This window comes from Vespa crabro, chromosome 3 (assembly GCF_910589235.1).
Source record: "Vespa crabro chromosome 3, iyVesCrab1.2, whole genome shotgun sequence".
Lineage (NCBI taxonomy): Eukaryota > Metazoa > Arthropoda > Insecta > Hymenoptera > Vespidae > Vespa > Vespa crabro.
The window spans coordinates 14,564,177-14,590,394 of NC_060957.1; the positions used below are offsets into that span (position 1 = coordinate 14,564,177).

At 39.7% G+C, this 26,218-nt stretch overlaps 4 protein-coding genes across 21 annotated transcripts in view; 1 reads left to right on the plus strand and 3 right to left on the minus strand.

Annotated features, from left to right (window-relative positions):
- The first annotated feature begins 142 nt into the window (after positions 1-142).
- On the plus strand, positions 143-1,622 carry LOC124422618 (peptidyl-prolyl cis-trans isomerase-like). Its single transcript, XM_046959330.1, has 5 exons — positions 143-463; positions 541-737; positions 840-1,088; positions 1,170-1,449; positions 1,510-1,622. Exons 1-5 carry the CDS (start codon positions 422-424, stop codon positions 1,603-1,605), a joined length of 864 nt encoding a protein of 287 aa, XP_046815286.1. The 5' UTR covers positions 143-421; the 3' UTR covers positions 1,606-1,622.
- Positions 1,617-4,205, minus strand: LOC124422617 (LIM and senescent cell antigen-like-containing domain protein 1). Of its 4 annotated transcripts, none has more exons than XM_046959325.1 (7): positions 3,665-4,205; positions 3,150-3,263; positions 2,935-3,047; positions 2,669-2,861; positions 2,449-2,590; positions 2,093-2,351; positions 1,617-1,999 (listed from the first exon to the last, which is right to left on the minus strand). In XM_046959325.1, the coding sequence occupies exons 1-7, from the start codon at positions 3,676-3,678 to the stop codon at positions 1,800-1,802; spliced, it is 1,035 nt and encodes a 344-aa protein (XP_046815281.1). In that variant the 5' UTR covers positions 3,679-4,205; the 3' UTR covers positions 1,617-1,799. The 4 variants fall into 4 exon arrangements, with proteins under 4 accessions (XP_046815281.1, XP_046815284.1, XP_046815285.1 ...); XM_046959328.1 differs by having other exon boundaries at positions 3,753-4,204; XM_046959329.1 differs by having other exon boundaries at positions 3,643-3,673.
- Positions 4,206-4,355: 150 nt separating this feature from the next.
- On the minus strand, positions 4,356-6,255 carry LOC124422615 (excitatory amino acid transporter 3-like). Its single transcript, XM_046959322.1, has 7 exons — positions 6,006-6,255; positions 5,839-5,921; positions 5,575-5,758; positions 5,264-5,497; positions 5,003-5,194; positions 4,776-4,910; positions 4,356-4,702 (listed from the first exon to the last, which is right to left on the minus strand). The coding sequence occupies exons 1-7, from the start codon at positions 6,167-6,169 to the stop codon at positions 4,561-4,563; spliced, it is 1,134 nt and encodes a 377-aa protein (XP_046815278.1). The 5' UTR covers positions 6,170-6,255; the 3' UTR covers positions 4,356-4,560.
- A 489-nt stretch (positions 6,256-6,744) lies between these two features.
- Positions 6,745-26,218, minus strand: part of LOC124422605 (ankyrin repeat domain-containing protein 50) — a 45,647-nt gene continuing 26,173 nt past the window's right edge. For 2 of the 15 annotated variants that reach the window (XM_046959288.1, XM_046959293.1), the window contains exons 2-16: positions 12,461-14,070; positions 11,540-12,317; positions 11,276-11,449; positions 11,033-11,203; positions 10,646-10,957; positions 10,221-10,542; positions 9,891-10,137; positions 9,628-9,811; positions 9,336-9,552; positions 9,050-9,241; positions 8,699-8,967; positions 8,004-8,545; positions 7,684-7,861; positions 7,220-7,464; positions 6,745-7,047 (exon numbers count right to left, since the gene is read on the minus strand). In XM_046959288.1, the coding sequence (XP_046815244.1) occupies positions 7,690-7,861; positions 8,004-8,545; positions 8,699-8,967; positions 9,050-9,241; positions 9,336-9,552; positions 9,628-9,811; positions 9,891-10,137; positions 10,221-10,542; positions 10,646-10,957; positions 11,033-11,203; positions 11,276-11,449; positions 11,540-12,317; positions 12,461-13,371 (4,491 nt within the window). In that variant the 5' untranslated portion in view covers positions 13,372-14,070 and the 3' untranslated portion in view covers positions 6,745-7,047; positions 7,220-7,464; positions 7,684-7,689. Of the gene's footprint in view, positions 7,048-7,155; positions 7,465-7,683; positions 7,862-8,003; positions 8,546-8,698; positions 8,968-9,049; positions 9,242-9,335; positions 9,553-9,627; positions 9,812-9,890; positions 10,138-10,220; positions 10,543-10,645; positions 10,958-11,032; positions 11,204-11,275; positions 11,450-11,539; positions 12,318-12,460; positions 14,071-14,440; positions 14,599-15,638; positions 16,321-21,634; positions 21,746-24,980; positions 25,105-26,218 lie in introns of those variants that run through there. The other 13 variants (XM_046959297.1, XM_046959286.1, XM_046959294.1 and 10 more) reach the window with 13 other exon arrangements.

Here is a 26,218-nt window from a genome sequence, read left to right on the forward strand (position 1 = left end):
ATTAATTATAATTATTAGTTATATATATATATATATATATATATATATATATATATACACACACACACACACATATCTATAATCGTATAAATATGAAAAAGATCAAGGAAGAAAGTGATAAAAATAAAAGGTTGAAAAATAAAAAACGTCTTCAAAAGGTATGAAAGTTAAAAGAGTTGACGCACTTACTTATCATATATATTATATACTATCACGAATTAAAGTTGATTAACGTCGATTTAAGGTGGATAATACTCCAAAACGACTTAATTATAAGAATTATCTGGAACACCTGCAGAAAGTGAAAAATGTTGTTGCAAAAATAGATAACAAACCTCCTAAATTTAACGTAGAAGTATATTTTAAGCCACGTCGTTTAGAAGTCGACGCCAGGAGGATCAGGGAACTGGACAAAGAAAATATGAATATATTAAAATCTTTAAACATTATCACTAGATTAGGAGTAATTATTTAGCAATTTTTTTCCAGAAATAATAATAAAGTGATATAAGATATTGATAAAAGAACACCTGATTGCAGGGTGTCGTTGATTGCTGGCGAAAGAAATTTACATACAAAAGTAAATTTGATATTCAACATTTAGAAAATAAAAAAATTATGAAAGAAAATTTTGCATTGCTTAAAAAAATCAATCAGACATCTAGTCAATATACTGCAGCAGATTTAATAAAAGAATGGAAATATATGAGAGGAAAATTGGATGTTGAAAAAAAAAGGTATATTGAAAAAATTACATTTGAAATGCTTAATATTGTACACTAATAAATCATTGAAATATATATACACATACACACACACACTTTTATACTTTTAAACAGGGAAGCCCACAAATTAAAAGGGATTGTTATAACACCAGGTATGAAAAAGGACTACTGTATGCTCAGTGATTCAGCACTATTTCATACTTTAGATCAATCAGTTAGAAGTAGGTGCTTTTTAGAGATCAAAGATCAACAAAATAAACAAATTCTGGGAACAATTGTGATTGAACTCTATATAGATATCGTACCTAAAACGTGTGCTAATTTTGAAGCTTTCTGTCGTGGAGTAAATGGATTATCTTACAGGTAAAATAAACATATTATTTATATAAAGATATTATTTTTTGTTCATCTACTTTATAATTGTGACGCTATGACTGTATATAGAAATACTCCAATTCATCGTATTGTTCCTGGATATTGGTGCCAAGGTGGAGATGTAGTAAAATTTAATGGCATTGGTGGTACATCCATATATGGAGATAGTTTCAAAGACGAAAATTTCAATTTGCGTCATGCTGGTCCTGGTGTACTTTCTATGTATAAAACCAACGATATGAAAGAAAATAATTCTAAATTTAATCTTACATTTAAAACATTAAAAACAATGGATGGTAGAAGAGTAGTATTTGGAAAAGTTGTATCCAACCTTTCTGTAATCCATAAGGTAATTAAATATATAATCTGAAACTGCGTTGCAATAGATTATATTAACTTTTATTATTAGATTGAAGAATGTGGCACAAAATCTGGCAAACCAATAAAATCTATTATCATATCAAATTGCGGAGTTCTACCATCAAGAAGTAATATTTATAAATAATAAAAATAGTCTAATGGTATGTCAATATTTATCCTTTAATAATTAGTATAACATAGTTCAATATATAACAAATTTTATCTGTAGTTTTATAAGGCACCTTAATGTAAAGATTAGAAGTTAAAGACAGGAAAATATTAAGAAAATGTTAAGAAAATATGAAGAATTTCTTTTCCTTTTCCATCTGATATAAAATATTAAGCTGGTATCCTTTTGGGATTTGAATCGTACATACGTCGCATACGCTTCTTTAGTTCCTGGGGGAATTTATCATAACATTTCTTGCATGCGGGTTTTAAATCAAATTCAAAGAATTTTGTTTTTTGATTCATCTTCTGATCACAAAACGCACATGCAAAGTGATGAACACACCATGCCTTATTTAAGGCTGTAAAAACTGAAAATATAAGATTGCAGATTTTAACATTTCTTATTATAACTTATTGAGTTTCAATTCAAGTGTCTAATTATTAACAAATGTTATACTTACCATCGCCAGAAATAACTTGATTGCACACAAAGCAAAGATTTCCAAAAAGTTGATGATAATGCGTTTCACAATATGCAAGACCTTTTTTCTCATAATGGCGATGACCAAGGAATGGCTTCTCACATTTTGCACATACAAAATGTTCTACATGCCAATGTTTCCCTAAGGCAGTTACAACACGTTCTTCTATAGGTCGATGACAAGCGCCGCAAATAGGAATGCCCATTTTATCATGGCATCTCAAACAATATAATTCATTCTAAAAATGAAAGTGCATAAGTGTTGATATAATATTTTTATATATATACATATATATGCATTGTTAAAACATTAAAAATCTTTATTTATTATTTTACCATTTCATTGGCAGCATAACCTGGCCTAGAACGAACTTCCCTTGCATCTGAATTAAGTTCTATTCCACATGCTGTGCAATTAAAATGATATGGGTGGTAAACTTCACCACGAAAGCGCAATGGTTTATCATCAATAACGCCACTATTTGAAAAAACAAACTGCACGTTAATATTTATTTTAAAAATCACAATATAAAAAATGAATAAATAGAAGACATACTGGCATTGGTGACAAATATGCTTTCCAAGAGCACCAGCTTTTACACGAGCATTACAGGTATGGCAAAGAGCTCTGCCTTGGCATTTGATAAAACCTGCATCTGCTAATTCTCCATTACATTCTTCACACCGAAAACATCCTGGATGCCAGTTTGCATTCATCGCCTTTATTACCCTACCAATGACAAATTCTCCTAAAAGGATATTAATCATTATACCGTATCTAAAGGAATTTTAGAAATTTAATGGACGAAAGAAAATATATACCACATTTGCCGCAGCAAGGTGCAAATAAAACATGAAAATCATGCTCGCAATATTTGTAGCCTTCAAATTCATAAAAAATTCCATCTGGAAATGGTCGAAAGCATTGTGCACATCTATAACATAGGAATAGAAAAAAAAAAAAAAAAAAATCAATATCGTCGTTATAACAAGGATGTTGTTGATTATGCATATATTTCATAATATATGTAACTAACACGAAACACTGAGGATGCCATAATTCGCCATGAGAATTAACTATCTTTTCGTGTGCCACAAAGCCCTCTCGGCATCGAGAACAGAACATATGATCCAGCGACATTCCTGTAACGCTATAAACAAATATCATTTATTTAGAATCATTGTATTGTTCGAAATAATGGATAAATTATTTACAAACTGAAACAAAAAAAAGTTGATCCAAGAGAGTTTTATGATGAAAAAAATACCTGCTCGATCAGGTGGACGGAATAAATATTTAATGATCGCCCGACTATAAATTTGTTCAAAAAAAAAGAAAAAAAAAGAAAAAAAAAAAAAGAAAAAAAAAGAATAACCCTGATGCTTACCCCGGCATATTTTAATGATGATAGTTAATTATAGTTCAGTGCAATTTATCAATCAGTTCTTTAGTTTCATGCACGCTTAATTAAAGACAATATCACACGGACTTTGATAACTGTCAACGCAAGTTTACTAAAAGCAACGTACTACGTAAGAATAATGACATCACCTGTCAGTCACCATATACACTGCCCGATCAGATATATTTATCGAGAAGAGTATTTATAAAGCTTACATTTATAAAATTGAGTATATACCTATATAGCAAAGATGATGTTTACGTCATGCATCCACCTTCTCCGTATCCATCTTTTTTTTCGAGTGGGATAGTAACCAATCAAATTGTACAAATATGATTGTGCCCTTATACGAGGAAGGGCGTAACACTACATTAATGTAATACTTTTAAAATAACTATTCACTTCGTTACATTAAAACAAATATATTACATTTGATGAACGATCGATCAAATAGCTTCGAAATTCGTCTTCTTAATTTCGTTCTTAATAAAATTTTTCGTTCGATTTAAGCAGCGCCATTTTAATATTTTTCATGAAGAATCTAACCAATCGTCGTTTCGATTACCAACAATCCTACTTAATAAGAGTATCAGTACTGGAATATGACGAAAGTACTAAAGTAGAAATTATAAAGTAGGATGATCCACAAAAGTCCGTATCGATATATATTTAAAACTTGACAAAATGTATTCAGCACAAAGTTAAATAAAAAGAGAAAAATAAATTTGGATATTACAAATGTTCATTGGGAATGTAAATAAATCCGATGTTTCCAATCACATACTGATATTCAAATTTCATATGATAATTTGAAGGATATAATAACACAGCTAACGAAAATGTTCTAAATTCTGGTTTTATTGAGGAAATTTTTCATAAGTAAATAGAATCGAAATTCTTTTCGGACGTAAATATTTCAATTTATAAAGATTGCCTTGAAGTAAAACATTTACGAGAAATAATGATAATAACAATATTTTACCACATCCCGGAAAGAATTGATGAATAACTTGACCTATTTCTTTCATATTTCTATCGAAATATATTATTTTACTCCATCGGTCAACGATTGCGTTTTCGCAGACATCGTATTACTGTATTGCTTGTATTTATTTTTAAGTAAATAAGATATTATACCAGATGCGAAAGCGTCGGAAATAATATTTATAGTTGTCCTGAATCGATCCCTATGAAATAATATAGGATGAAAATAAAGATATTAATTCTTGAAATTAATTTATGCCATCGAGATATACTTACACAAAACAATCAATAGCAATAATTAATGCGATATCATCTACAGGGACTCCAATAGAATTTAATACCATTATTAACATCATGTATCCACCGCTGGGCAATCCAGCTGCACCAATGCACGAGATAGTGCATGTAATACTTGGAAAATAATGATTTTTAAATATATTTTCTTTTTATTACGATTTCTTTTACGTTTCGCACAGGAACGTGCGCAAGCGCCTCACACTAACCTGATGGCTATTATTTTAAATAATGAAAAATTTAATCCTCGCATCTGAATAATAAATATTGCCCCAACAGTTTCATATAATGCTATTCCGTCCATATTTATCGTAGCACCTATCGGTACCACAAATTTCAGGACTTTTGGATCTATACCAAGTTCTTGTAAGCATTTTATCGTTACTGGGACAGTAGCTGTACTAAATTTTATCATATAATTTGTATTTAGTAAGTAAATATGTAATAGAAGACAAAATAATATTATATACCTCGATGATGTTCCAAATGCTGTTGCAAAGGCGGGACCTAATTTCATTATAATTTTGTATGGAGATCTACGTGTAAGTAGAAAATACAGAATTGGTAATATTAAAAATCCTTGTAATATCAGACCGATAAAAACGGTTAATATATAAGCACCTAATTGTTTAAATATTAAACTAAAATCTGTCATCTCTAAAATTCTACCAGGAATAAGAAAGAATGTGCCAATTGGTGCAATCCTGTGATAAAAAATAACTTGGATATTAATGTCGCTTGATGTAAAGCATAATATCAATGAAATAAATTCATTCTGTACATGATTATCCAATTCATAATATTCATCATCACTTGAGAAAACGAATCTATAACATTTAACAGAGGCCTATTTTTTTCACCCAACTTGCCAGCTGCTAAACCTAGTAGTAAGCTAAAAAATACCAAACCAATTACATCGGTGCCTGGTATATCTTGATGTGTTATAGCCCATTGGTTTATAGGCACTGCAATGTATACAATTTTTTAATATTTCAAACTTTAAACACTTAATTATTATTATTAATTATGGTAACATGCCATATACCTTTGGTCGTATTTTCTGGTTCTTTCAAAACCGTTTGATACTGCATAAAACATGCTTTAATTAAATTGTCTGATATTAAATTACTGAAACATGATTTTATAAGAAAGGCATGCGATATGATATTAGAGAATTCATTTTTATTATTTTTATAATTTAACGCTAATTACCGTAACAAGTCCAAAAGTGTATCAATTGTCATAAAATGTTTAGATGCCAAATCTGATGTAAGATTTTCATTGTTAAGTAATTTACCTGGCCTTATACTTTGTGTCAAAATAACACTTAGAATTATTCCTATTGAGGTTGTCACGGAATAATAGCACAGTGCCATTAACCCGATAGGACCTATAAGTCCATGCACGTAAAAAATGAATTTTATGTATTTGATCAAATTATGTATTTACCTCTTTGTCCTAATATTTACCTGACTTGCTTAAATTGCAGGTTGCACTTACAACACTAGATACTACCAACGGTAATATTATACTATTTGTTAAGCTCATAAATATTTCTCCAGGAAATTTTATATACATTATCTTTCGTTGGGACCATGGCTGTGGAGTACAATATTTTAAAACTAATCCAAATATAACACCGCCGCTTACACCAAGAAATGTAGCAATTATTAGTTTATGCTTCATAACGTGTAATTAGTTTCACTTGAAAGAACGACGTTAAATCTATTATTTCATATGATACGATGGGTTAATATCACTTTGCGAGGATATATGTTCCTGCAATGTTAACACCTAAAGAGGAAACGTGAGATGAATTATCAAGTGTATACAAGAAGATATAGCTCTTATCTGATATGCGATCTATATATGGCAAAATCTTTTATGATGTAAATTAATCATTAAGGTTTGCTATTCAAATTCATGGATAACGATTTACGAATTAATACAATTAGAAGTTTATTTTTTATTTATTTTGCGCACCTAATACAGTATAAATACAATAAATATGATCGTGCACAATACATAAAGGATGTGTATTTACACATGCTTTTTAATTTCCAGGCCATATTTTACGTATTTTTAACTGTGTAACATATCATCATCCTTTTCTATATTTCAATATTATTTATACATATCTTTACAATTCTGCATTGTTTTTATATTATCCATTAAAACATCACATATGCGTTTCATTTGCATCCAGTCTTCTGAAGAAAATCTCAATATCTAACCATCCTTTAAAATTACGATTCTAAAGATTTATAAGATTTCAATAATTGATGTATGTATATATATATATATATCTGATGTGTAATTATATATATATATATATGTATATATATATATATATATGTCAGTGAGATCAGTAAAGAAATTTATTAACGTTACATTTATATATACAAAATCATGATAAGTTTACATACCTAGGACTACATACTTCACTATGCAGTTTTATATTTGGTTTTGTGTACTATGCAATAGTACTTTACGCTTTGCATTGAATAAAACATTTCTGGACTTTCTTTCACTTCTTTATTTGAGGTAATTTGATTTTGCTCAAATAAAAGGAAAAAAATTTATGTATTGACTTTCGCTTCTTGGTAATGAGAATACGCCACGCACAATAGCGATTTGTAGAGTTCCTTCGAGATGTTGTTTTTTGTGCAACCTGTTCAAAGAACATTTATATTATTAAAATTGCAAGATAGCACAAGATAAAATTGCAATAAGCAAAAAAACGGAGTTTCAAAGAAACTCGGTTTTTTTTTTTTTTTTTTTTTTTTTTTTTATTAGTATATATTATTATAAATTCTGATACCACTTCCATCGAACGTTTACGATTGATGTATTCTCAAGGGGAGAGCGCGATATAAACACAAATAAATACCTTTCCCTACAAAGGAGTTTCTTTACGAGCTTCTGCTTTCCATTGAAATCCGTTTACACGTGTAGTGATCGGTTTATTTCTATTCGTTGCATTTTCAATTCCATTTCTAACACCTGCTACTAATCTCATAGCTGGATTGGAAACTAAACCATTGCGCTTTGGCTTTATATTACTTATACTAGGAGAAAATGATGTAAATGTAAAAGATATATATATGTGTGTATATATATATATATATATATATATATATATATATATATATATGTATATATATATATTGGTGTTATCGAGAATAGGATTAATAGTAAGTGTTGGCTTACCTTCCAGGTGTATGTTCTGTTGTATGTTTTACATTCCTACCAACGCCAGCTCCACTGTTTCCGAGAATAATTCTCATATGAGTATCTCGAGTAAAGTGTGTATCAGCACAGGTTCTTCTCTCCTCGATACTATTTTTCTTATCTTTTCCAATATTCAAGCCTAACATTTCGTTCGTTAATTCGAACGGTTTGGTTATGTCATTTTTATCGATAATTTCTGTTTTTATATTTATGGGCTCATAAATAGCAGGTGTATGATGATTGCATGCACCAATTTGCGATTTATACGGTAAGTTTTGATTTCCTGTTAACAACGATACACCGAGTTGACTCTGTATTACGTTTGCCGCTATCTGTGCGCTAGGTGGACTCGTGTTTGTGGGGGAGTAAGGTATGAGACTGTCGCTTAACGGAGAATGAGGTGGTGATGCATAAATCGGACTTTGTGGTTCACTTTTTAAGGGTGACAATAATTTGCTCAGTGGTCGACTCTTTGCTCCTCTTGAACATTGTTGAAGTTGTTGGGTGAAGGATAGTGGCGTCTAAAATTATAAACACAGCATCACTTTTTTTTTCCGTTTACTCGCGCGACAATTTTTAATGGAGTAATTTATTAGTTTGACTGGAAGTGGTATCAATTTTTCTTTTTTACGCCCAGGAATGGCGTAATTTCGTATTACTTATTTACTACTTACCTTAATCACTTGATTGGCCATAGAGTTTTGATTGAATTTTCCTTGATCACTCTTAGTGCTTCCCGTCAAATTGCTGCTCGATTTGCTGTTGCTCGAATTATTACCCAAAGAAACACAGCTTCTTCTTTTCGTAGAGTCCGGTGATTCCGCTGGGCTATATTGCGTTGAAAGAGGATTTAAAATTGCCGAGGAGGGTTTCGTTTCAGCGGTCGAATTTGATGTTATCGATGTCGCGCTACTACTACCACCACCACCACCACCACTACCACCTAAAATGGAAAAGATATGCGTTAAAAAGGCACGATTACGTAGTATTACTCATCGTTCGATTAAATTAATAAACTAACAAACCTCCATTGATCGTAGGTTTTAAGCTTCGCTGATTTGCAGCGTGTTCTTCGAGTAATCTTACTACCGTGTCATGACCACTTTTAGCTGCAACTTTGATCGCATTTCTACCACAGTGGTCCGAATGACTTGGGTCAGCACCATGATTTAAAAGGGCTCGAACACAATGTTCGTGTCCTTCTTGTGCGGCAATACCTATGAATACCGAGTGAATAAGGAAAGGGCAATCGTAGTTATTACGTTGCGTTGTGTTATATTAATCAAAAGTACGTTTGACGTTTGAACGCACCTAAAGCCGTTGCACCTTGATTACAAGTATGGTCGGGTGTTGCCCCGTGTTCCAATAGTAGTCTGACGATCGCTGCATGTCCTTGCCATGCCGCAGAGTGAAGAGGCGTTCTATTTTCATTGTCACACGCGTTCACGCTTGCACCTCCTTTGGTCAACAATAAAGCAACCATCTCTACGTGTCCTTGCCAAGCACTTACGTGCAAAGGAGTTCTGCCCTGTACGTTATGATATTTTATACGTTGTTAATTATGCCCTTTAGACGAAGGTCCTTTATGATTCAAAAAACTTACTTCGGAATCTCTACCTTCGACATCAGCGGGTGCGTGTTCTAATAGAAACCGTGCCATCGCTAATCTATTTTCCAAAGCAAGAATATACAGAGTGCTTCTGCCATCGGCATCTTTTGCATTTACGTCCGCTTTGTGGCCTAACAGTATTCTAACGGTGTCGTAATGTCCCTCTAGAGCCGCGAGTCTAAAAATAGAGAGAAACGGCGATTAAAATTTATCTATGCATGCGTCATAATACAAGATTGAAACATGTAGAAACGTACCTTAATGCAGTTTTTCCATCGTGAGCGTGTTGATCGATCGGTGCACCATGCTGCACCAAGAGCCTCTCCACCAACGTAGCGTGTCCTTCTTGCGCGGCAAGCATCAGAGCGCCTTTTCCGTCGTTATCGGCTTCGTCGATCTTAGCACCGGCCTCTAGCAATGCTTCGCAAACGTCTACGTGACCTTCGAAGGCTGCGTAATGCAACGGTGTCCATCCAGAATTGTCTCTGTGCTGTTCGTCAAGACCTTGAAGAGAATTTTCAATCGTGCCCAGTTAATAAGGAAATGAATAAATATATCAAGATGCAAGAGATAATATGAAGAGCCACCTCTATCGAGTAATTGTTTGACGACATCCGTATCACCTTGCGCGGCAGCAACGCTAAGTACAGTTCTACCTTCGTTGTCTATACTATCTACGTAACAGCCCCAGAATAATAACAAAGCAACGACAGATCCGTGACCCATGCTGGCTGCAGCCCAAAGAGGCGTCCTTCCCGTCGCATCGCAATGATCCACATCTGCTTCGTATTCCAGAAGCAATTCGCACACGTCTCTATGACCTTCGAAGGCAGCCACCAATAGCGGTGTCATACCATCCTTGTCTTGATGATCTACCGCGGCTCCTCTTTCTAAAAGTATCGTAACGACCTGTGCCGGGGAATGCAGCAAGAACAGTTTAAAGTAAATCGTTCGATATAATTATTTTATATTAGTATACTAGGAAAGTACGGAAATAAGAAAGGCTATTAACCTTGGCATAACCGTGGTTGGATGGCACGCACAAGGCTGCTACGCTCAGTGCCGTTCTGCCATCGCTGTCGGCATGATCGATTTTAGCGCCAAAGTCGAGAAGATGTTCTACTATCTCGCTATGACCCATGTAAGCGGCAGCTATCAAGGCGGTTCTACCTTCGTCGTCCGTCCTATTGACATCAGCACCATGCTGTAACAAGGCCTTCACAATATCTTCGTGGCCGCCCCAGGCTGCGGCTCTCAATGCTGTCCTTTGATCCCAGTCGGCACAATCGACCATCGCGCCATATTCCAAGAGCTGTTCTACCACCTTCGCGAAAATACATCCTTATCGCTTGCCTCTTCTATGCAAAGAGATCGTTTCGCGTATGTTCATATATAATACCTGAGTGTGTCCACCCCATGCGGCGGCTCTTAAGGCAGTCCAACCATCGCAATCGGCATGGTCCGCGTTCGCGCCTGCGGCTAAAAGTACTCGTACGACGTCCGCGTAACCGTGTCTGGCAGCTAAATTCAATGGCGTTTGTCCGTGACGATCGGTGCCTTCCAATTTTGCCTGGAATTCAAATGTCACAAGTAGGAGCAAGTAAGGGCAAATTTAGTCTATGAGAGAGAATAAAAGGCTTACGTGCGGACAAGCTGCAAGAGCGAGTTCTAATAAGGACGCATTGCCATCCGCAGCGAGCGTGTGCAATACTGTTCTACCGCAAGAGTCCGTTTGATTGATGTCACCGCTCTCGCCGAGTAACTCGGTCAATGGTTCACTCGGGGATTCGTCCATGGGGCTCGCGTCCTGCGAGACCTGCGTGGCGAGATTTGATCTTCAACATTATTACATTACACAAAGGATAAAATTTGTATTCGTCTACTCGAGGGGGAATCGTGTTGCTACCTGACTAGAAGAAACGGCGTCTTTACTGGCATCGTCCTCGACGACCTTTTCCGATAATTTAGCGCCCGCGTCTATGAGAAGCCTCAAAAGTTTAACCTCTTGTCGTGGCCATAATATGCATTCCGAACTATCCAAGTAACATTCCTCGATGGGTGCACCGGTACCCATCATCCAGAGTACTTGGAGAGTATGAACGTCGAGAGTACAACAGTTGCTCGTCGACGCGTTCGTTATCGCCCGTTGTAGGTGCTGTCCCAACACGCAAATCTCGTCTGGGTTAAGTTCAGGTCCACGAAGCGTGTAGTAGCCCGCCAGCATGGCGTGACCCTCGACGGCCGAGCAAAGATACTTTTGGGTGCAATGTTTCACGTCCAACAGCCATTCGGCGAAGCTATGATGAAAGAGCATCAAGGCACCGGCTCGAGACACCGATATAACTCTTCGTAAAAGATGCAAGCGACGATTGAAGTCTTCGACGGTGATGTTAGCGCACGCTGTCCTTACACATTTGTATAGTATCTCTTGCGTGATGGGTAATTTTGCAGCAAGAATGACGTTCAACAGGGGTTGCACCTTGGCAAACTGTTTCCTACTAAAGAGCCTTTGACACAACCAGAGATAAAGACCGTTTAACGTTCCCGGTATTTCTCGAACTTCTCGAAGGACGATAAAGTTCTCGGCCACACCGTCCAACACTTTTTCCAGGTACAAGAAGCAGCCGTTGCTTTTGATGTGTAGCTGATTCAGCATCTCCGCTGTATCGCGAGAGATGTGTTGCCTGAACACACCGATAAGAATGATTCGTATGAGAGGTGAGTGAGCAAGCAAGGTTGGGGAGGGCGGGGAGGGATGTGGGGGGGGGGGGCGGGGCGGCGGGTGGGCTGAGTTCGAGGGAAGAAAAAATCAACTAACTATACACACCTGCCGAAGGCGGCACCCACCCACCTGAGAGTATCCTCTTGATCCAAACGTTCGAGTATATACTGCTGGACGTCCCTGACCACCTGAGACTTTCTCAAATCGTCCAAAGATATCTTACGGAATCCGGTGAACATACGCGAGATGGTCTTGCTTTGACGTCGCGCCGTACAAACTAAAAGAAGCCACTGCGGAAATAGGTGATGATGATTGGCAAGGAGTTCGGCGATCGTACGACTGACGTTATCGTTTTCCCTTCTCGAATCTCGGGTACCAGTCTGAGGAGGATTGAGCGTTTGACCCTCGTCGATGGAGTCGACCAAAAGGAAGAGACAACTTTTCGGAGGTTCGACCTCTAAAAGAGGAAAGAGCAGGGCCTTCTTCAACGCGTCGTCCGGGTCACGATCGAGGACGTCAGGTTCCAAAGCAGCCTGAATCTCCGGATCAGTTCTCAACTTTTCGGCATAGGCCTCGGCTACAGCCTCTTTCGAAGTTAAGACCATCGTCGTCGGGTTCGTCGTCGGGTTCGTCGTCGGGTTCGTCGTCAGATTCGTCGCGTTCAATGTCGTCGGTGAGTCCGGTGTCGCGCGACGAATACCATCGGAACTAGCCTGAAGTAATTGTGCCACCAAAGATCTAACAAACTGGGCTGGCGAAAGAGACGCTTCGCTTCTGGCTTGGCAAAAGTGCCTCGCCAGAAGACGTCGATTCAAAGCTCTCTGATGCCTCGCGTTCGAACCGTTCGAGGGCCATGCCAGTTCGGCACAGAGGGCAGTCTTTCCGCTTCCTGGACCACCGACGATTAACGCACCACAGGTCTTCGATGCGGGCCGTTGTTCCAAACAATGGGACAGCTTCATGAACGCCCACTCGCGACAAAAGAATCGCTTCTTCTCTATCACCGGCGCTGCCATTTTCCTTCTTTTTTTTCTTTTTTTTTTCTTTTTTTTTTTTCTTTTCTCTTTTTTTTATCGCGTACGTTCTTTATTCGATTTATCCGTACTTTTAAATCGTAAATCTCCTCACGTTGGCTCCACTATGATCCTGTTACGCGCAACGTACAAACTCCAATTATTACTAGAAAGAGATTCGAACATCTTAGAAGCATTACCTATTCTTCTGGTGCGAGGCGCGTTGCTTTCCTTCTCTACGACTTGTTTTCGCTTCCATACGGCTGCGTATTCATCGATCAACGAAACAAGATCCGCCGTCATATTAATTCAATTCTTACCGCGTCGTCCTTAGTCAGCGTCGTTGTCAGCGAAAGGAAAACACTTTCTAAGGCCGTTTTATTATGCGTTAATTTTTCTATCTATGTATCTACGTATAATAGGCTTATCCCGTCCACTATATTTTTACTCGGATTCGAATCGATTCGAACACCGCGATATATCCACCTTTTCTTTTATCTTCTTTGGCTCACGTTCGCGTAAAGAATTCGCGGATCAGGTCGAGATTTCGCGTCGAGCTGCCCGCTCGAACCCTGACGATGGCACGTACGTTCGAGCCCCAGGGGGCTCCGAAGCTTCCTCGGACTCCATTCAGACCTCTCATCGCCTCGTTCTCCCAGGCCGACGTTGCCTTTCCTCTCGCTGCATTCTATCCAAAAGTGTCTGAAATAAAAAATATAAATTTTACTTTCTCAGAATCTTTTCTCGTGTCTTCTTCGATCAGCAATGTTTCGTTTTAACACGAAATTTTGGCGATCGAATCGGAGACTCCGAAGAAAGTCGTTAAATCGTTCCGTCGTCGTTGTCGCGACCCTTAAAGAACTTTAATAATTGATCTCTTTTTAACCGCCCCCTTTTCACGAATTTATTTTACACATTTTCCCTTGTTTCTCGTTTACTTGTTATTACATAATCTCGAGCAATTCGCATCATTGTGACCGTGACAACGCGAGAAGACCGAAACGATTATCGTAACTTTAAACTTTCTCGGATACGTCTAAAGTTTAGGAAACGATCAAAGTTTCGTTCTTACCAATGTCGATCGATTCTCGTATCGGATTAAATCCAAATTTATAACGATACTTTCGGAGCCGTAACGTGATCGAGGTAACCTCGAACCTTCTCCAAGCTTTAAAGTTTCATTCCCGAACGAGGAAGGTTGTATGTACAGCTACGTCTGCTATAAAAGGGCTGATAAACGAGAGAAAGAAAAGGAAATCGTCAGTGTGAAAAGCTTCGAGAGATGTGGGGAAAGGTTGAAAAGAGAGAGACAGAGAGGGGGGGGGGAGGGAGGAATAAGCCTAGTAGAATAACGAAGATATTCGCACGAATACCATAACACCTTTTCACCTAATAAAAATGTATATAAACCGGTGATTCTCTTCTACGGTAATTCCACGCTCTCGAGAACAAAGTGTATAATGTACTACGCTGGCTGGTTCGGTCGTGCTTTTGCATACATCGCGTGTCGCGTTCGAACTGCGGGAGAGAGAAAGACAGACAGACAGACAGACAGAGAGAGAGAGAGAGAGGGGGGAGAGAGATGTGCGAGTTACGTGTGCGTGCATACGAACGTGGGAGATACAGGGGAAGGAGGGAGAGAGAGAAAGAGAAAGATAGGATAGTCGCATCCTCTCGTCAGTATATTTCCCTGATTTCTCTAATGACTTTAACGAAGCTCCAAGCTACATACACGTCCTACGTTCGAGATTCCCAGTACTACTCTTCTCACTTCATAAGCTCAACTCTCTTGTCTATGTTCGCACGTTTTAATTGGTGTAAATCTATCTCACCGTACTCTCTCTTTCTCTCTGCAAAGGACATTCCGACGAAAAAATTCATATTACCGTGGAAATGATTGTATATATATATATATATATATATACGTGTTATTTTAACAAACAAAAATGTAACGAGTACGTTTGGTGTGATTTTCGAACGACGAAGATAAGAGGACAATCTCGAGAAAACGTTATTCATGTATAACCATACAATTATTTTCGCATACGCAATTGAGATAATTCGTCATCGACGATCTTGAAAGATCTTTAAACGTATTCCACGAGTTATGAGAAGACGAGAGAGAAAATGCATTTCCTTTATCTGCCAGGCATTTGCTAGAAATATGCCTTTCTTACAGCTCGAAAGAACCGTCTTGTTTCTTTTTTCATCTCGCTGTCCAATAAAACTTAGGATATAAAATAGTTATCTGCAACGAACATAAACGTTACCTTTTGTCCTATTCCAGAAACGACGCTCGCAAAATTTCACATGAATTTTCTCTATTGACAGGGCGTGTTATCGGCTATACGACTGACGTTTCGCATTCGTGTCAAACGTGGAAAGATAAGCGGAGATTCGACGACGTTCGCTAGATAGATAGATAGATAGATAGATAGATAGAGAGAGAGAGAGAGAGAGAGAGAGAGAGAGAGAGAGAGAGAGAGAGAGAGAGATCGGATAGGCGTAGGGAACGGTAAATTTTGCACAAAACGGTGCAAACGACGTTATATATCGTCGACATTGATATAGGCCCTAAATCGAAAGAAATCGAACGTACTTTGTTTCGCTGCATCGTTATCGGCATATATAATAGACAATACGTCAACGCGTTGTATCATCGATCCCTTTGTCAGGATTACAACGCAGTACCTGATATCATTTGTTTTCAATTTAGCACAACGCACGAGAATTTTGATAATAATAATGACGAGAAGGACGATAATGGATCTTTGAAGAGCACTACTCGTCGACGAGCGAGAAAATCAAATATCATCGTTAATTACACGCGATTTTACGTAAGAAGAAGAAAGTATCGCGATATATGTTATCTTATCATTGGCACTCGATACGAAATCGATTTCGTATCTCGCCCTGTCTTTCAAGCGTCAAGATATCGCAGATACGTCTCGAGAATGAGTTTTCTGCTCGTTGCACGTAAGAAGGATACGTAATTAATGATCGTTAGATCAGCGATGTACGTTGTCGTTAATGCGCTTACAAAGTTCGTATCGTACCATATTTGAGGTGATTGAGCAACGACCTCCTTTTATTCCAAGAGAGTCGATGGGTCAGCTGTCCGTATATATTCCGATGGGCCAAGTTTGGATCGAGAATTTCTTGTTAATTGGCAATAGAATATCGAACGATCGTTCGATAAGAAATCATTATTTTCCGATAGTTTTGTATTTATTTTCTATTTCAGGAAAGAAATATATTATCGAGATAATTATAGCACATAGCAAATCGATATTAAAGAGAGACTTTAATATCGATTTACTGCTCGTACGATCGTTCACCGTAAGCAGATTGTGTCACGAGCACGTTTCAACGTGCGTTATATCGAAACGTCCGTTATCTTGGTAGGACACGTGTCCACGACGTGAATTCGATCTTGATGCGTTTCGATCGATCCTCGGTTAGTGGTCTACTGTCCGTGGAGATCGTAGAATCGAGTAGCTTCATGAGAGAGGCCAAGTGGTGTAGTACGCATATACATATGGACGATCATTTATCTTGATCGTTCGTAACTCGCGATCCGAATGGTAATGTTCGTCGTCCGAATGGTAATGTTCGTCGGTCGCGATCTTGTAAAATAACGTGAATTATTCGAATACTCACTTCGAATACTACCGCGTACTTATAGTTACGATCGGCAATGGCGCGATCGTTATGGAATTTTATGAAAACGCATCAAAGTGATGTTGGAAATGGAGTTCGTCTCGAATGAGGCAACTTCTCCTAGCGAAATGAATCAATTACATTACTCCATATGTCGGAGAGATGGAGTGCCTCCGGCTAAAACCGATAGGGGTCATGCACGCGTCGTTGTCGAGTCGAATTTCATTTTCCCACCTTGCCTTTCCCTCCTTTCTTTCTCTTTCGTTCTTGACCTCTGAATGCAATTTTTATTCTTTCCCGTTCCTTTTTCCGTCTTTCGCTTCTTTGATAGATAACGGGAATAGTAGCAACGGAAGTAAATGAAATCGACGATCCGTAGCAAAGTACCGCGTGCATCCGCAATGCGGTCCCGCTGAGTTTGGCAAGAAGAGAATCCACGTTCGACCGATTGAACTCGAGCCCACCCACTTTTCTCTTTCCTCCGTATAATAACGCCCCTCCCCGGCCCTGCACCACCCCTCCTCCTTTCCTTTTTTTCCCGTGCGCCCTCTCTCGTCTCTTTTATTCGCTTATAATGTCATGGAAACAGGAACGTAACGATCTCTTGCTAAGCCTACTTCACGTCGATGGTGACTCACACCGTTCGCGTGTCCAGTCTACGAAGATGAATGTCATGAGATAAGGGAGAGGAGGAGGAGGTCCAGTTCTTCCAAGGATGCTTCAACGTACGTTCTCCGTGTTTGAAAAGCTCCCAACGTCAGGTTTAAACGTAGGAGACGGTTAGGCGCGGAATGCCGCGATTAATTAATTACCTCGAAAGCGTCTCGAGGCGTGACTCATTCGTTTGACTCAGTCAATGAAACTCTTGTGAAATAGTAAATTCTCTTCGTAAAGTCGAATCATCGTCTACCGTTGCCTTTCCTCGTTCGGTTTTCGAAAAGAAAAGAAAAAATATATTAAGCCTTACGTACTTGCCGATCTTACGGAAACCTCGTAGATTTAACTTTAAAGTCCTGTAACGTCTCGTTATCTTTGCCTTTCTTCCGCATAATATCGTAATTCTCTCGAGACATCTAGAGGAGTTGCTACTCGGAAAAATCCACTCTCGCAAAGCGAACGGCGTGTCAGCTCGCGAGATATAATATATTACGAAAACGAATTCAAGCCTGGGAGAGTTTATTGGCTTAATATTAAAGTTCCCTCTTTTATCTTACTCTCGCGTTTGGAGGACAGCACAGAGAGAGAGAGAGAGAGAGAGAGAGAGAGAGGACGTCTCCGTAGAATCTCTTTCCTTCCTCATCCTCTCTTTTTTCTTTTCTTTTTCTCCGAAGCTTCGTAGAAAAGATGACGAGCAAAAATCGTCAATCTTTAGTTAAATATTTGCGAGAGACATTCAAGAATATGAGTTAAGATACGATTTATGGTTGTCCCGTTTCCGAGCCGCGATCGATTCACGAAACGAATATTTTCCTGCATCTTTGGGACGACCGATCGGCGAGCTCGTCGTTTTATCCGTTTTATCGTCGTTGGCTATGTTTGCCAACTTTTCTTGCTAACTCACCATTCTCGGATAATACGCGCTGTTCTACGCACGTTCCATCGTGCGAGACGATTAATTCCGAATTAATAGATTCGAGTTAACGGTTGAAGTTAGACAAAAAAAGGATGAAAGCTCAGTCGAAAGTGTCATTCGCCGTTCAAAGACAAAAAGCGAATATAATAGACGCAATTAAAAGATCTCTTCCAAGATTCCTCGTAGATTCGTCCCAGTTGAAGAGAGAAAGGAAATAAAAAAAGAAAAGTAAAAAAAAAGAAAAAATGAATTTCAACGTCGACGGTACTGCGACCGAAACGAATTGCACCTCGGCAATTTGGCCGGCAGGACGCTCGGCTATCGGATCTAACTTGGATTTACGCTTTTGGCTTCCCGACGGCTTATCCCGACTCGTTCGAAGATTTACTTGGAAATTACTTTGCCTGGCCGTATCTTCGAGAAAGATAGAGATCGAGGAAGAGAAGCGTGAAGGAGAAACGAAGAGAGGCGTGGTCGGAAGTTTATGAAAAGGACGGTATAGGGAAGAAGAGTGTGGAAGAAGGTTTATAACGACTCGAGAGAATTTCTTCTCGGCAAATTTCTCGAAAGAAAAAGATAGACGAATTAATAAGAAGGGAAAAGGATCGAAATAAATCGACGAATTTGCGACATTTCGTTCGTTCGATACTCTTAGAAAAAGCTTCGAGTACATTTGTAAGTTTTCAGAGGTAGTCTTTTTCAACGAAACGTACACAAATCTCCTTGGCACGGATTACGGTCTGCCTTTTTTCTCTCTCTCTCTCTCTCTCTCGCTCTTTCTCGCACCGTCGAACGAAGGCCATTAGTAAAATGAGAGGTTGACTTTGAAAACACGTTGAAAATCGTGAAGAATGACGAAACAAGACGAGAGAAGTTTGAATTAGAGAATGAGAAGGAGGAAAAAGAGGATCGTTAGAAGACATTTGGATGCCGTTGCACTTGACTGCATTCCAAATTCCACCGATATGGATGAGGGCAAGAGCGTCGCGACGACTGCATGCAATAGGTGGTCATATTTTCATAGTTCTTCCGATATCGATGCGAATTTGCATCGAACTTTGAAAAGGAATGCTTCGAGAAAGGAAGGAAGGAAGGAAGAAAGGAAGGGAGGGAGTGAGGGAGAGGGTAGAGGAGAGAGACGGCGTCGAGCACAGCCACTTTCGAAAGATTGCCTCGTTTTCTCGATCCGGCTTGCAATTAGCCGGTTAACTGGACCGTTTAATTGATTCGTCGGGTGATAATCTTTACACAGCCTACTCGTCCATAGCGTAGGACGCGCCGCCAGTCTTATGGAAGGTCCTGCCAGAAGACTTTAATCATTCCTTGCTTTAGTCTCCTCTCACCGCAACCTTCCCACAATTTCATCCAGCGCTCGAGGCTCAATACGATATTAACTTAAGACGGACTTCCGCTTAGTAAGTACCTACGGGGATTAGTATCTTCTCCGGCAAAATTTCGGTAATTGATATTTACGCGCTTTGCAAATTTTTATTGGGTCTCTCTCTCTCTCTCTCTCTCTCTCTGACTCGTCGTCGTAGAAAACCAGAAGAGAAGGAGAAGAAAATCGAATCCGACGTGAGATTATTCCTCGCGCAGATAGGTCCCATTAACTGAACGCGCTAGTTTTCTTCGTGGAAACGACTATATTCTCGGCCGATCGATGCTATGCTTCATCGTCAGACTTCTAAAAGGGGAACGAGAAAACGTTCTGCTGTTTCTGACAGCGACAACGCTCGTCGCTCCAGCCGTTTCTCCGATAAAACTGTTGCTTCGCAACCAATGCCTATATTTTTGGTCGAATTTGTTGAAATTTTGAGCTACGTTAAATCGCGTATAGTAGGACAACGCCCCAAAATCATCAAATGCCATAGAGCTAACGCATTCTACAATAGCTACATCGTCTTATTAGATTACGTCGAAGGATTTCTCCTATGACTGCTCCTAACCATCACTATGTGATTAAATTGAAGAAAAGGAAAAAGGTGATAAAAAGTACAAAAGATTAGTGATGCTTCGCAGGAATTTATAAGAAAATAGGTGAGCCATGCTCGTGAAAATAATCTCGTTTCTTCGATTACCAACGAAGCCGATTTTAATTCGTGGACTTTTGGTTGCGTTTCGTCGTTACGTTGGCACGTTTACGTTCCACGAGTCTCTGCCAGTGCCCGTCGCTTTTACCCAGTTACCTCGGCTCTCTTAAGAAAACTACCGTCCAGGTACATCCGAGAGCCTACTCGACCGGCTCCGTTTCTTCCAAGAGAAACACTTTATTTTTCTTTTTTCTTACGTCGAAAAAAAAAAACCTACGTCCACGTGTCTATCGCGATTTTACAATAGACCGATTAATTCGTCAAACGTTTCAGCGATAATAATCAGTCTCTCCGGACAAATATATATTTAGCAGATATTTATTTTTCAAACAGTCGTCCCTTCGACCCCCATCTTTCTTTCTCTCTCGTTCATCTTTCTTTCTTTTTTCTTCTTCTCGTAACGGCGCGCGCTTTGCCTCACATTTTCGCATTTAACTTTGACGTTCGTTGAAATTAGCATCCCATTCTGTAGCGCTTGAACGCGACACGGAGTACCATTGGCAGAAGCAGGTAAACAACAAGCGCGTGCCTATATACGTAGGATGGGCGCGCGTGTATGTACACGCAGGTACTTTATAGACCGTTCGTACTCCGTTAGCAGGATGGGATACGAGCCATGAATTACAAACGTTGTCTCTCGTGTACGAACCACCGTCGAATTACTCGCAAAGCACGAAATGCTTGAGAGAGCTTCGCAGGAAAAATGCTCCTCTCGTTTTCTCCCTTCCACTATTTATTTTCGATTCCCTTTTAACAGTGACCTTCTAACGTTTTCCCTTATCCTCTTCGCTTCGTCGAAACTGTCTTTCCGAATTTTCAAACACCGACAATAGATTTTTTTTTCGAAAATGCAAATGAATGGGACTTGCGCTTAAACAGTGTCGAAGAGAGAGAGAGGGGGGGGAGAGGGGGGGGGGGGTCAGAAGGAAAGATATATTCTTACCAGGTGCGCTGTATTCGGCCTTCGATCAGAGTAAAAGGCAGTAAATATAGCCTCCTATCGACGTATGCACCGCGAACACGGTCGCTCGTGCTCCGGCATTTACTCGGATGCCTGTAGAAATTAGTATCACGCTCGGTTATAATTCTACGGCTGGTAAGCACGTAGCCAAGTTGTGCGCGGACGCGCATGTAAGCGTTCGATTACAGACTCTCGGTGTACCTTGTTTCGCGATAGTATACGGATCCGCCTGAATTATAACGTTTTCCGTATACGAATAGGTACATACACGTAAGTATACGCGCGCGCGCACAAATATGTATGTACGTATGTATGCATGCATGTATGTATATATGTAGGTCATATAAATCCAGCGCGTTCTTATACGGAGAGAAGAAATGGTAGGTAAGTAAGTAACTCGAAAACTGGAAGGAAGAAAAACAAGAAAATCGATGTATGCTCAAATGATCATCGAAGGAAAAGCCGTACGATTTCGCTGTACAACGAGAGATAGAAATAATATATTCGAGATTACGTACAAGGTCAAGCCTTTTTCCGTCGAGTCAACATCCATTCATCATTTTATACATATTATAGATATTATTGAGTCGCGCATTGAGTCTTATCGCGAGACTTTGTTTGTTCGCGCCCTTTTGTAAAGACGGAAAAAAGCAAATAAAAGAGAGAAAGATGGAAAACGAGCAACGAGATCGTCCGCAGTTCATTGTCGATATGCCAACGCGTCCGGTTAATTTCCTCTCTCCGAAATGACAGATCGAGGGACAAACCGAACGGACTGCGCGACGGTCGAAGCAATTTTATCGAATAACACGCAGAGAGTAACGGTATTGTTCACGGTCTGTCCCTTTGCCCGTCAGGGCAGTTATTTCCTTTTTTCAGACCGACACCCTTTTTCCTTCTTCGTCTCCTTCCTTCCTCCGAGATCTCGTATCTCGGTTTGAATTAACGACGATGCGACCGCAAACGAAACACCCTCGCGTTAAATTGCGTCCAGATAGTTTCTTGATTACAGGAGAGAAGGAAGAGGAGGAGAGACTGGCTCTCGTTATCGACGCTCGCAGCTTTCTTCTTTACCAACGCTAGAAACTGATCGTTTGCCGCGTCTGGCCGATAACCGGCTTTTACCACTTAGTACAATACATTTCGTTATGAAATTGACGAATGACGGATTAGATTCGAAAAAGAAGAAAAAAAAATATGAGAGAAAAAAGAAAAAAAAAAGAAAAAAAAAAAGGAAAAAAAAAGAGAAAAAAAAATTAGAAGATACGTTCGCGCGCAACCGAGTTCCGGTACACGCGGAAACGTGTACGTTGCTAATAAATTAGGGAAGTAGCAGCAGCTGCAGTTTACTCGGTCTACCTTTGTTAAATGAGAAAACTTACCTTTGCAGGCAGTTTCGTGCAAATCCACCTATCCGACTGTCGAGAAACTCGGGTAATAAATTTTCGTATTCACGGCGTTGAACAAAAATCGAGCCACGCATACGACATGTAACCAGGTGTGACGAACCGCAAAACCGCGTCTTGCGAGGAAGCGGAACGATAAATTTTCGGTACGTCGGTTTACCGCGGAGTCTCATGTTGGCGAACGAACAAGAAACGTATAAAGACGTTGCCTTTGATGAGAATGAATTAAACGAGACTGGATCCGATACGTCGTAATAGAAACGAGGAAAAGAAAGTTTTCTCTTGGAAAGATTTATTCCCGAGCGAAAAACAAAATAAAAGAATATAATTCAAAGTGGCTTTTTTATTCGTAACGCGACTATGAAAATTTCCTCGAGCGAGCGTGGGAGAATTTTTGTCAGAAAAGTTACGTCATGCTTCGGCTGATTTCAGGCTCAGAGCTTTAAAAAGTCGAAGGGGAAAGCTTATTTGGGAAAGCTCCAGAGCGAAGAGCCAGCTGCCGTTAAACGCAATGAAACGATGCACGCGTTCGAAGCTAATACATCGTTAACGTATCGTCACTTCTGCGGTATACACACAAACAACGCTCTACTAGTGTGTAAGACAAGAAACAAGAACTGTCCTCGAGTCACGAAAGGTAAACATAGTTTGGCCCGTTTTTCTTCTCTTTCCTCTTCGTCGTTTGTCCTTTCTCTTCTCGTGATTCTACGTAAACGTTTCCACGTCGCGTTAAAAAAAAAATGCAACGTGTATATATATATATATATATACACACATATCTTGACCGTGTTGAATTCTTGGCCAAGAAAGAGAGGAACATTTTTTCGTATATCGCTCGAAGCATTTTAAAAAAATGAACAACGCGACTAAAGAAAAGGAAGACCAACAAAGGCGATTCCTTCGTATCGTACGATGTAATGTACACGAAGAAGATATTATGTAATCTATTCTATTCTATAGAGAGAGAGAGAGAGAGAGAGAAAGAGCAAGGAGACGTATAAACGTCGATCATTGATACAGGCAAGAGTACCGATACACGCATACACGATATATAGAGGACGCGTTTACGTGGGATGACATCGTATCTCGCATATAAGCACAAAGTTACTCGACCCATTTTCTAACAATGCCGTTCGTTTATTATTAGATACGGAGACTTTGATACTCACTGTCGGCCCAGACACACCGGCGGAACAAAGACGAGCCGTAGCGGTGTTCAACGACGACTACGAGAGAGCACGCGAGTATCGTCAATGGCACGAGAGAGAGAGAGAGAGAGAGAGAGAGAGAGAGAGAGAGAGAGAGAGAGAGAGAGAGAGAGAGAGAGAGAGAGTCAACGTCGTTGGTTGCATTCACAGAACGAAAGAGAGAAAAAGAGATAGATAGAGGAAGGAGACATCCATCCAAGGTACGTGCCGATGCGGTTGCCCCGGCAACGCCGGTAGATCGTATCCGATTTCTTCGCTTTCCTCTCCCACGTTGGGGAATCGGCATTATGCGCGAATCGTGACACTTTTCTCGTTAAGAACGTAACTTGCTTCTAGAACATTGAGATATAAATTCGAGGAAAGCAAGGAGAGCAGATTTTCAGGACAGGTTGCGCCGGTTACGAATCGGAAAAAGAATCTTTTTTTCTCGGTAGTCGATTAGGATCGACTCGGTCGATTGGGACACGGTAGGATCGAGAGGACTCCGAGAGAAAAGAAAGTCGGTATTTACCGACGGTGAATGCGGAAAGGAAGGAATAAGCCACGAGCAAATACGTTTCCTCGTCTTTGCCGGTCGGTGGGAGGACCAAGAGGGCTGAGCACGTCGTAAGCGAAATTCTGTTAGCGTTTGTTAGACGCGTTTCTTCCGCGTCCACGATTTCAACTTTGGCCTTTTTACTTTTTTACGATGCCTCCGTGAATTCGACAGCTCACCCTTTCTTTTTACGACGGCGACGACGGTGGCCTCGTCCTACGCCTTGAGCTCTCGAGACTTTTGCGCGCTCTTCCCTTTTTTCCTCGCTTCGTCCTTGCTCGACGATCGTCGGGCTTTATTGCTCTGAAAGCAAAAGGCAAAAGGGTAATTGAATCTCTCTATAAAATATCTCCTCCTTCTCCGATCTACGCGAGAATATTTGAATTTCTCTCTCTTTTCCCTTTCGAAAACTTGGATAATAGCCGAACGAGAGAGGTCGTCATTCGAATCCCACCCGATTGTAGTAGTCCAGATCTTCGCAAGGTACTTGCAATTTAAACGAAGCTCCGTAGCATTCCGGAGAGTCGAATGGAACGTTCGGAATCCTCGCAGGACTACTCGAACGACGTCATCCGTCGCTCTCGTAGACGAGCGAATTCAACGAGCTGGCTAATCGAAACTGCTTCTCCCAAGCTAACTACTTAACTCGAAAGAGCAATCCTTTGCCCTTTCCCCGTTCCTCTATTTCTTTTTCATCGTCTCTCTCTCTCTCTCTCTCTCTCTCTCTCCCTTTGCGCCACGCAACGCGTCTGACCGAGTTCCATTGCTTTTTGTTACACTTTCCCTCGAACGAAAGATGCGTCGCGCGATTAGCGCGTTTCTAATCGCGCGCCTATTCATTAATAAGAAAAGTCCGTATCTTATCGCCCAATCGAAAATATAAACGTAACGTGGTGAGACAGGCAGGACAATCGCGTGACCCAAGCGAGATAATAAAAATGTCCCAACAGTTTCTTTTTTCACCTCGTGCCTTGACGGATTATCTATCGCTAACGGTAGCGAGTGATGCATTATAGCTCGCAGGTTCCCGTCAGTCGATGTACTTTACAGATTATCGTTCGTCTATTGAAAACTCTTCGATTAAACTCATCGGTCCGATCGATTTGATTAATTAAATAATCAAGTCCGTAACCACGATACGATCGAGATTAAACGACACGTTCCACCCATTGATCGTTATCCCAAGTAATACCGCATTTCACTTAATACCCGACGAACGTTCGATGGAAATAACGGCGACGATTCAAACAAGATAGAAAACTAGACCAATATCTAATATCCACTGTTAATTTCGTCAACGGATGTACATTTATCCATGTAGACAAATTAATCGTCTATCTACGTGACAAATAATTCTCTCTTTATCTCTCTAACTCCCTCGCAACTTTATTCTCGTCATTTCGGACGAGCGATCTTT